Source organism: Silene latifolia, chromosome 6 (assembly GCF_048544455.1).
Source record: "Silene latifolia isolate original U9 population chromosome 6, ASM4854445v1, whole genome shotgun sequence".
Lineage (NCBI taxonomy): Eukaryota > Viridiplantae > Streptophyta > Magnoliopsida > Caryophyllales > Caryophyllaceae > Silene > Silene latifolia.
The window spans coordinates 87,693,901-87,706,084 of record NC_133531.1 but is presented as its reverse complement, the minus strand read 5'-3'; the positions used below and the strand labels follow the sequence as shown (position 1 = coordinate 87,706,084).

Below are 12,184 nucleotides of genomic sequence, written 5' to 3'. Positions count from 1 at the left end.
GGGCACAAGTAAGTTCTCCTACTCACTTGTTCTTGAGCTCTCCAAATGGAAGAACAAGGATTCAAGTATAGAATCCCTCCCAAAAGCATATACCCAAGGAATACTCATAATAACTAATATTATTTAGATCTAGTAATAATATTAGTTTTACTATAAAATTGACACAATATAAATTGTAATTTTACTCTTGAATATTTCGGTCAAGAGAGGAGTAAATTTTGTGAGTTTATTTCTCTAGAAAAATCATATATTGTAGAGATTATCCATTTTCTTACACTAGAAAATTGTATTGTGTATCACAAAAATGAATGAATAAATTAGAGAGGAAAAATTGCTCTCTTTCTTTTGATAGGGCCGAAAAAGAGAAGAGAGAGGGGGCCTTGGGTAGGTAGCCCAATACCTTTTATTTTGCTCTTCTCAAAAGCATAGGTGTGCATGGCTACTCCTTTAGGTATAATTATTGTGTTTTCCAATCAAGATAAAAAACACAATGTATATCATATACTCCCTCCATTATTTCGGCATATACAACATAAAATGGATGCTCCATTTTATTTTGTCATTTGTCAATTGTAACATATGTGACATGTTACTTGACATATGAAATTGTAATGTATTTTTAACATATTAAAAATCAACATACTCATAAAATATGTCATTTACAAAATCGACTAGTAATTCGTATTTACTTGTACCAAAAGTTTCCAAATTATAAACTACAACATTCTGTATTTATAATAATTTATTCATTTCGTTTCAATTGTTTCTCAAACAATAATTTCATCTAAGTAATAAAACAATTCGATTACTTAGACCGTGTCTTATTTAATCATATTTACAATAAGATACGTAAATTATACTCACAAAATTATCCGTCAATTTTAAGCAATTTAATTAACTCGTATCGGTATACGATTAATTAAATAATCAATTAAGAGTATTTCCCTATAGGTATGACCTAAGGGGATCAATCGATCACCACCGTCCGCACGACGAAATGTCAAACTCTAGTCATCCAATCATTACCGATATGTGTGGACCAGTTGACTTGTAAAATATTACATCCCACATGTATTCTTAAAATGAGATTTAATAATGATATTTAAATCATGTGATCGCACTATTGTTGAGGACACATTTTCCAACAATCTCCCACTTGTGCTCGACAAGTGTGCGTCACCAATTCTCTTGTCCTATTACTATCTCCCACTCAATGCAAGGTGTCTTTCAGGTCGTATTTGCAAGTGATAATATCGAGAGTGGTTTCCTCGATCTGGAGAATAACTGTTTGACCGGATTTATCTATCATAGATACCTTCCGAGCGTGGCCACGCATTTCCAGTTCATTACTCCTCGAGTGGCCCTGAGATATTGTTTTAACCCTGACAAGGGGATGGACAATTCCTATCGCACTCATTCCCTTCGACTAGCCACAGCCATCATAACCCAAAATATGCCCATTTGACCCCATTTACGAAGGTCGTAGTAACACAAATCAAAATTAATCTGAAACTGTGCCATCTTAGGCGAATAGTCTTTAGTCAAAAGAATCGACTCATTTGAATACTATAGTAGCTCTCGCCACGACCAGGCTATATAAATTACCATAACTCTATAAGCGGTCATAGGGCCCGACAAAATGTTCCTAACAGTCTGCCTATGTGATCGACTAGTCATCTCACATGACTCTATGGAACTTGAACTTGCCATCAATCGCATCACACTCTAGTCACTTCGAGACGTCACCTCATACAAGTAACTATGGGCAAATACAATGTTAATCCGTGTTCACTTTAACGGGGTTCAATTGTCTCCACAACCCGTTTGGATGTAACAAAGTATAATAAAAGAGTTTTAAAATAAAACTCGAACGACAAATGCGATTATCACATATGAATAGTCAATGCCTGATTACTATTTCATGTTCTATAATCTAATTTGATCTTGTACGTAGTTGTTCATTTCAATTCAATTGAAATGACATGACTCATCATGTTTAGCCTTTGAGAAGGCTTTGGTTAGTAGGTTTTATCAATTTCTTGTACCTTACTCAACCTTACTACATACTCGTTTTCCTTTGTAATGTATACATTTGCATTACAAAACTTTCTGAGTACGTGTCGAAATCCAATCAAGACATAGGCCCTCTAGCCTAAGAATAGCTCCCACTGTTTTCACAGTGTGCGGGACTCATCCTTCTTGCACATCTCATGATTGCAAGTGTACTCAATTTCCGTTATAAATATCTCTCATTGTTCTTTATTGCCTAGAACGATTCTAGAAAATCTACTTCTTAATTAACATAGCCACAATGCTATCTTAACCATCTTAATGTGTTTTGATTATGGTTTTGTCGGAAACCATGCGCAATCTCAATTGTCAATTGTCACTTGTGTAACACCCTTACACAAAATTGCATCATAAACACTTTGCTTTACTTCTTTAATGCTTCTGCAAGCACTTAAGGGTAATCTTTACAACTTACTTGGTAAAGATTACTTAAATTCGATTTTTGAAAACAATTCATCATACTCAAAGCATATGAAGTGTTATACATCATTTCTTTTTAATTGATTCGGCAGCGGAAGCAAATGAAATCAATCAAATATGTTCAATTTAATTGAACTAGTCATGAATCTTATCAACATAAGACTCCTTCTTATCGGCGCTAATATCATGTGGATTTATCTTCATAAATCCGGATATTCAAGATGTATTATAATACTCCAAAAGTCTTAAATCATTCTCAATGATTAATATGTCATCCACATATCGGACTAATTAAAAATTCCGTAACTCCCACTAAACTCCATGTATAAACACAACTTCTCGACTTATCGAGAAATGTTTTATCACATGATCAAAATGTTGATTCTAACTCATTGATGTCCTACTTAAGATCCTCTCTTAAGTTTCACATTATCTTAGGATTGCAAGAATCTATAAAACTTATGACATGTATTGAATACATTGCTTCTATTGAAGAAGTGGGTTTTAGATTCACTTGCTGTGTATTTCGTAACCTTATAATGAAACACAATCCCTAAGAAGATCCAAATAGACTTAAGCATTTCAATTAGTGCAAAACCCTTTGCAACTAATCTTGCTATGAAATATCTCTTTATTAGTGGAAAACCCTTTGTCACTAATCAAGCCTTTTATTTCTGATTTTCATGGCTCTAAGCCTTGTATTGAGTTGTGACTTAAACACTCTTATGTAAGTCCTTTGTCGATTACTTTCCAGAAGTAATAAACTTGAATCAAACAATTTCTTTTGTAAGTTATAAACTCTTTACTTTCTTAAAAGTAGCATGAATTCATCATTTTTAACAAGTGACGAATTTAACCTCCTAGGTTTTGAAGAAACAACGTCTTACACAAAACGTCTCATGTAGCCAAGAAAGACCAGTTTCTTGCGACATAACATTTTTTGTGGCATTCTTTGTGGCTCTTGAATAATTTCTCCCACTCTGTCTTCTAAAAATAAACTTGTATTTTAGAAAGACAGCTTCACGAGCCGCAAACCCGTCGTACTCGTGATAATTGAAGAGGGAAAAATGAGCATTTGTTTCTTGTGAAAACTTACAAACATGGTACCCTTACCATTTCATATCTCATATGATTCGATTTAGTGGAAAAATAATTTAAAATAATTTAGACAAAATGATAAAATCCCCAAATGGATCAAGTAACTCAAAATAACTTGATCGAAGTCCAAACCTTATCGAATAGCGTTTGAATTCTTATCCAATCATACATTATCCCATAATGCGTGTTAAGAGAGATTAATTTGTGATACTATATCACAATTCATTTAGCTTATATCAAAATCTTCACTTTGATAATCCCATCACGACTAAATCGTGATTCCTTGAACTCTTTGAAATTCTTCAAAGATTTCTCTATTTACCTTATTAAGTGAACATATTAGTGTCAACTTAAATCGTTGGTAAAAGATAATGATCAACCTATTTTGGATAGATGATTTACAACCTCGATCTCCTTTTCAACCAAAAGGCATGAGACATCTTGCTTTGAATACAAGATACGCATATACCATTAACAATCTAATGGTTTCAAGAGTACTCGATAACTCTTTACGTTCATCATTCCAAAATTTAAGGTTTAATCTTGGGTTACCAATTTGAATCTTACATCATCTACATGATATATCATTCTAGTTTGTTTTAGAATATAATCACCTTGATAATGGGCTAGCCATACATCAAATCGTGGTGTATAGGGTCACAAAAGTGAAAACCCTTTTTTGTATCTTAACAAGTTTATATTCTTATTTAGAGTTTATGCACTTAATAGTCACAATTAAGTACAACTTTAAATCCAAAAACTAGATTGAGTACACAATTACTCTATCTCTCGACATTATTGTTGCTAGTCGTCATATTCTAATCATCCTATGTATCAAGTACAATGATGAAAACCTCCTTTGGTTTCTAATATTGACGAAGTGGTACTAGCAAAATTTATGTTTAATCAAATAAACATTTAAAGAAGAAGGTCCCATTAGATGTCCCACAACTAACTTGTTGATTCTTCAATAATTTGGGGCAGTTTCCTTTCTTGTGTCCAACATTTAAGACAATGGAAACTTTATTGGTCGGGATTGATAGGTTTAGTATCGTCATTCCTCAATGACTTTACTTTTAACATTACCTTGTATCAATTCCATTATTATCTTTACTTCTTGAACCTCGTCCTCATCTTAACGGTTTAAGAGAATGCTCCCACTCATTTCAATGAGTTTTTGCTTTGAGAAGCAAAATTGAATTCATGAAGATTACTCTTCATTTGTTCGTTTTAGTCTTCAAACTTTCATTGAAGTGGTTGCGTTATTTTGGTCAATTACGAATTCTGAAAATCTAATCACCAAAACAATTTATCGCTTCAAGGTACATAATTCAATTAAGCATATGAAACATAGTCCATTGTAAGTAGAAGTGTTAGTCAAGAATCAAAAACTTGTTTGATAATGAATAACTTTAATCTATACTCTTTACAAGAGATCCTTAGCAATGGTTCGTTTGAGGTTTTAGAAGCAAATTCAAATTTTGTCTTTAGTTACGATGTTTTAATGGAGATTCGTTATCAAAATCGAAATGATATCGTATATGAATTGTGGTAAAGAAATAGAACAATATAAAAACGGAATAGTGGAAAACTTAACATTTATCGTTTTATTAATACTTGAAAAACAAGTATAGCATTTACATAGTGACCTCTACCCAACTATGATAAATGATTCCAAGACCCAAATTCATATTGACTTAGGTACGGTGGGCTCGATACATCCTTTATCAATATAACTCGGTGGATTAACGTTTAATCGATTCTACTTTTAGAACTCTTGGTCGATAATATTACATTAACATTTATCTTTAGCCCAAAACACATTCGACAAGGGCACGGTGGGGCCGATACATCCCTTATCAAAAACTTTTGTTGAGTTCAATCCAAATTTCGAATAAATGTGTCCATGATCCAAACCCACATTAACTTGGGCACGGTGTGGCCGATACATCCCTTATCAACATGAATTCGGTGGATAGACATTTATCACCCACTTCCCCTACGTAACAAGGTTTGTACCCCGGTGGGGCCGAGCGCACTCCCTCGCGAAATAGGTTTTCATGGTTTCTACTATTTGGTAAGGCTATGTCTCAATTGATTGTTTTAGCGAGAGGTCATGTCAATTTATTTCCATCACGTTTTAAGTGAACTAAAGCGGTGAACTACGATAATTTTAATTGACACGGTCGATGAACTCGATAAAATAGGATGCATGTTTTAGTTATGGCGATTTAGCGATGCATGCGACATAAAATAAAATGCAAGCATAAAAATAAATAAATCCTAGTATGGCCTTTCCTAAAATAGAGAAACTATTTAACTATTACATATTCGGAAACCAACTCCATTGGTCCCTTGAACTTCGGTTGTGGCACGCATCTCGAGGTAACACCGTCTTTATGTATCGCCATTCTTGAAGAAATCCGTCTTTGGGAACTCGGAATGAATAAAATTACATAATAAATTACATAATTTCCTATTATACATTTGTAACTAAAATAAAATAAATCTATTAAATTACAAAACGGTGATACGAGATCACAATAAAATTACAACCGAATCGATATTCCCATACATTTCGGGCAATATCAATTAAAATCTAAGGCCATACTAAGTAAAAAATACATAATTCAAAATTACATAAATTAAAATTATGAAAATCATAAAGAAAAATGCAGCATTATAATATGTATGAACATGCTCAATTTTATGCTAAATCGCCTTTAATTAGCCAATATCGTATATTACTCGGTTTTTACGGATTTGCGTGATTTTAACATTTTTATAATCACAAAAATACATAAACTCATATTTATGCATAAGTTAATTACCCTAACCTCTTAGGACTCAAAATTTAGTCTTCACTAATAATTTGACCATAATTAACCCATATTTTATAAAATTGTTCATAAATGGACCAAAAATTACAAAAATAAGCTATAAACTTCAAATAAATCACAAAATTTCAAATAAATTCGAAATTTGAAATTTAAACTCATGACCATTCTGGAAAATTACCATGACACTCATAATGTTCAAAATCTTAGGTTAAAAATTTCGAAAATGTTCCGAAAAAACAATGTTGCGGTTTATCGATTTTTAATAAAATAATCATAAAAACATGGAAAAATTATTTTCATTAAATTTTCAATTTTAGATCTGAAAAAGATAATAAAATGCAACATTAGATGTTTTTCCTAAGTCATAGATTATGATTTATTAATTTTTCACTAATAATGTCACTATTTATGCTATTTTTCTTCAAAAATCCATAAATCATGCAAAAAGACTTCTTTATAGCCAATTATTTTACACACATCTTGTAAAATTGCATGTGACAACATATTAATTTGCTATGACCAGATTCGAAATTTAACTCATATCAACCTATTTTTCACCTAAATCCGAATTTAATAATGAAAAATCCATTTTTCGAGCATAACAAGTCCAAAAATTATGAAACTTTACAGGTTATCTCAAAATAATATATGTGACAACATATCCAAAAATCAAGGAAAAATTCGAAGTATAGCTAATTTTAGACCGAAAATGACATTTTTACTCACAAAATCATATTTAAATGCCATTAATGTATAATATGAACAATAAAAATCCGTAAAATTAACCAAAATATCCTAAAACATTTTAGGACCAGAAATATTAACATGCATGGATTAATTTCGTGATATCTCATAATAACACAAATTTTACAAGTTTTATTTGTTATTCTTATAACTCGGAAAAACTTTTAACCGATTTGCATGCAAACAACCGTGGCTCTTGATACCGATTGAAGGAAATGTAGATCTATATACATAAACATACTCATATATGTTATAAATTAATTTGTCATAAAATTAAATAAAGGTCTTATGCATGCAAACAAGGTAGCAAAATAAAGAAGAAATCACCCTTACATTGTAATTTCGGTTCTTATGGGCACAAGTAAGTTCTCCTACTCACTTATTCTTGAGCTCTCCAAATGGAAGAACAAGGATTCAAGTATAGAATCCCTCCCAAAAGCATATACCCAAGGAATACTCATAATAACTAATATTATTTAGATCTAGTAATAATATTAGTTTTACTATAAAATTGACACAATATAAATTGTAATTTTACTCTTGAATATTTCGGTCAAGAGAGGAGTAAATTTTGTGAGTTTATTTCTCTAGAAAAATCATATATTGTAGAGATTATCCATTTTCTTACACTAGAAAATTGTATTGTGTATCACAAAAATGAATGAATAAATTAGAGAGGAAAAATTGCTCTCTTTCTTTTGATAGGGCCGAAAAAGAGAAGAGAGAGGGGGCCTTGGGTAGGTAGCCCAATACCTTTTATTTTTGCTCTTCTCAAAAGCATAGGTGTGCATGGCTACTCCTTTAGGTATAATTATTGTATTTTCCACTCAAGATAAAAAACACAATGTATATCATATACTCTCTCCATTATTTCGGCATATACAACATAAAATGGATGCTCCATTTTATTTTGTCATTTGTCAATTGTAACATATGTGACATGTTACTTGACATATGAAATTGTAATGTATTTTTAACATATTAAAAATCAACATACTCATAAAATATGTCATTTACAAAATCGACTAGTAATTCGTAATTACTTGTACCAAAAGTTTCCAAATTATAAACTACAACATTCTGTATTTATAATAATTTATTCATTTCGTTTCAATTGTTTCTGTAAACAATAATTTCATCTAAGTAATAAAACAATTCGATTACTTAGACCGTGTCTTATTTAATCATATTTACAATAAGATATGTAAATTATACTCACAAAATTATCCGTCAATTTTAAGCAATTTAATTAACTCGTATCGGTATACGATTAATTAAATAATCAATTAAGAGTATTTCCCTATAGGTATGACCTAAGGGGATCAACTGATCACCACCGTCGCACGACAGTAATGTCACACTCTAGTCAGCCAATCATTACCGATATGTGTGGACCAGTTGACTTGTAAAATATTACATCCCACATGTATTCTTAAAATGATATTTAATAATGATATTTAAATCATGTGATCGCACTATTGTTGAGGACACATTTCCCAACAACTAACACAACAAAAAATCAAACAATCACCACATCACCAGACAACTACCGTACAAAGGACTGAGTGGGGAAACCCTACCTTATTCGCAAATTCCGCAATCACACAACAAGGCAAGCTAGAACTGCTTCTCTACGAAATCTCAACCTAATACTCTTACACAACAATTCTATCATGAAGATAAAACCCTAATTAAATCATTCGACTTAATTACTTAGATTAGGGTTAAATTAATCCTTAACAAAAGTAATTAAAACTTATTAGAGATAACAAATACTTAATAATGCGGTAAATCACGAAACTACATACTTCAAATGCTTAATAATCCACCCAAAAGGTGCTAGTATGTGATTAGGATGATTAGGGAGAAGATTAGAAATGTTTTAAAGTTTCATAAAACTGATTAGCGAAGTGATTAGCGAAATATATAACTCCCTTATCATCCTAATCAAACCGCAGTAAACAACCCGTCAGACCGGGTACTCGGTCAAGTACCTGATTTACTCGGCTGAGTAAGCCCTACTCAACCGAGTTCCTCACAACTTGGCCGAGTGCACTCAAAACAGTAGCCTGTCTAAAAGTACTCGACGAACCACTCTTTTGAGTACAGCCTACTTGATCGAGTTCACTAAGTCCAGGATTTTGTGGTGTTACAGTCTTCCCTCCTTAATAGCGAACTTCGTCCCCGAAGTTCATACCATATCTGCTGCAACCATGCATAACCAAACCTATGAACCACATAACTTGAAAAGAACACCCAACTCGAAAAAAACACGCAACTCAAAAGACAACATTCATACTCCCAACCATAACCACACTATGACCACACAACTTGAAACACAACCATATCGACCTCAAAACTACCCAAAACACATGCGATTATCTCCTACCCCCCTTGAAAGACAAATGTTACGACCCCAAAACCAAACATACCTGATAAAAAAGATGTGGATAACGCTCCCTCATTTCCTCTTCCGATTCCCATGTAGCTTTCTCAACATTGTGATTACACCATAACACTTTAAGCAAGATGGTTTAACCATTCCTTGTCTTGCGCAGCTTACGATCCAATATCTCCTTTGGCAGCTCCGCATAAGTGAGAGCTTTATCCAGCTCAGTATTCTCCACCTCAAGCACATGTGATGGATCACTCACATTTTTTCAAAGTTATGACACATGGAATACATTATGCACCCGATCAGTAGATGGTGGCAAGGCCAACCGATAAGCTACTTCACCTACCCGATCCAAAATCTCATACGGACATCTGAATTTCTGACTTAACTTCCCTCTCTTGTCAAACCTCATAATGCCACGCATAGGTGACACGTTGAAAAGGACCTTGTCACCCACCTCAAACTCATGTGATGGTTGTTGTTATATGAAAACTCTATCAGATCGAGTCTATGCTCCGAACTCCCACCAAACTCCGTCGTACAAGCTCGCAACATGACTTCTAATGTTTTGGATGGTCTTTTTAGTTTGACCATCTGTCACAGGATGGAACGATGTAATCATCTTTAAGGTAGTTCCCATCAATTCCTGCAAATCTTGCCAAAACCGTGATATAAACCACACATCTTTATCTCACAAAATATCCTTTGGCACCCCGTGTAGTCGTACCACATGCTTCGTGTACGCAAATCATGTTATTACCCTGCTGAGTTCTCGGTAACCCTACAATGAAGTCCATAGAAATCGATTCCCATTTCCATTCGGGCACCTCAAGTGACTGAATCTTACCTTGTGGTCTCCGCTACTCCCCTTTGACTCTCTGGCAAGTCAAACACCTAGCCACAAACTCCGCTATCTCTTTCTTCAAACCGGGCATCAAAACGTCTTCTTCAAGTCCTTATAGAGCTTATCACCTCTCGGATGTACCGAATAAGGAGTGCAATGAGCCTCTGCCATAATCAATTTCTTCAACTCAGAATCATTAGGCACACACCACCTTCTATCAAATCGGATACTCCCATCTGCATGGATAGAAAATCTCGAAACCATACCCTTCTCCGCCCCTGTCTTCCAATCCTGAATCTTGGGATCAAGTATCTGTTTCCGTTTGATTTCATCATAAAGTTCGGGCTCGATAGTCAAATCACCAATGGCATCTTCCTTGCAAATCATATGATTCCGCATCTTAGTCATTTCATCTTTCAATTTCATCAGTGAAATGGCGGTGCATAACGAATGAACACTCTTTCTACTCAAAGCATTTGCAACCACATAAGCCTTCCCATCATCATAGATGGATCTTCATATTATAGTCCCCAATCAGCTCCATCCACCTTTTCTGACCCATGTTCATCTCCTTTTGAGTGTAGATGTACTTCAAACTCTTATGATTTGAAAATACTTTAAAGGTTGCCCCGTATAAATACTTCCTCCAAATCCTTAGAGCAAAAACAATTGCTCCCAATATCAAATCATGACTAGGATAGTTCTCTTCATTCGGTTTCAACTACCTCGAAACATAGGCAATGAATTTTCCATATAGCATCATAACACACCCCAAACCATTCTTCGAAGCATGAGTATCAACTTCGAAGTTCTCACTTCCCTTTGGCAAAGCTAGGACGGGAGCCGTAGTCAAACGCTTCTTTAATGTTTGGAACGCTGTCTCTCAACTCTCATCCCAATGAAACCTGGTCTCTTTCCTCATCAAAGCTTTCATAGTTCTAGCAATCTTGGAAATATATTTGACGAACCTTCCGTAATAGCCAGTTAAACCCAAGAAACTCCGAATTTCGGCAACATTCTTTGGTGCTTCCAAGTTTGACATCGCCTCGATCTTACTAGGATCCACAAGTACACCATCCTTAGAAATCAAATGGCCCAGAATGGCCACCTTCTCTTATTAGGTTCATATACCTATTATTAGACTCTTCTAATAGTGAACAAATTAACATTTTAATTTCTTTTTCTTTAGAACTACTGCATGCATAACAAAATAAGAGATTAATAAGAAAAATAATGTCCCTTACATTATTATTTTTGGATTTATGGGCACAAGTAAGGTCTCCTATCTTCACTTGTTCTTGAGCTATGATGAGTATTAGGATGATCCTCCAAAACTCTATATTAAGAGCCCTCCTCTTGATTGCACCCAAGATTTAACCGTTATCACTACTAAATAATATTTGCTAGATATTTATTTAGTAATCTACCTTAAATTTGATTACTAATACTCATATATTACACTAATAATATTAGTAATATCATTGAACAATTTGGATCATCATTTCTCTAGTTTTAGAGAAAGATGAACAATGTAAGAGAGAGGTTTGCATATGTTTGAATGAATATTCATAAGGAAGAAAAACAAAGAACAAAAGTCCTTTGTATATGTGGGTGTGCCGGTTTTGGAGGGCTTAGAGGACCAATATATGGTCCTTACCTTTTCCCTTTTGCTCTTCACAAGACATAGGTGTGTAAAGCTAGGCTAGAGTACTCATCACACTTGTCATATACTATAAACAAATGCAAACAAACAAAAGCCATTTCATCCTACCT

At 33.8% G+C, this 12,184-nt stretch overlaps 1 protein-coding gene across 1 annotated transcript; it reads right to left on the bottom strand.

Annotated features, from left to right (window-relative positions):
• Positions 1-10,501: 10,501 nt before the first annotated feature.
• LOC141588325 (uncharacterized) lies at positions 10,502-11,453 on the bottom strand. Its single transcript, XM_074409772.1, has 2 exons — positions 11,380-11,453; positions 10,502-10,925 (listed from the first exon to the last, which is right to left on the bottom strand). Exons 1-2 carry the CDS (start codon positions 11,451-11,453, stop codon positions 10,502-10,504), a joined length of 498 nt encoding a protein of 165 aa, XP_074265873.1.
• Positions 11,454-12,184: the final 731 nt, after the last annotated feature.

What these genes read in the sequence shown, in the direction of transcription:
- LOC141588325 (XM_074409772.1), bottom strand. Translation starts at nt 11,453, where the DNA reads ATGTCAAACTTGGAAGCACCAAAGAATGTTGCCGAAATTCGGAGTTTC. An exon ending in TTAACTGGCTATTACGGAAG is followed by an intron (nt 10,926 to 11,379) that starts GTTCGTCAAATA and finishes TATAATATGAAG; the next exon opens with ATCCATCTATGATGATGGGA.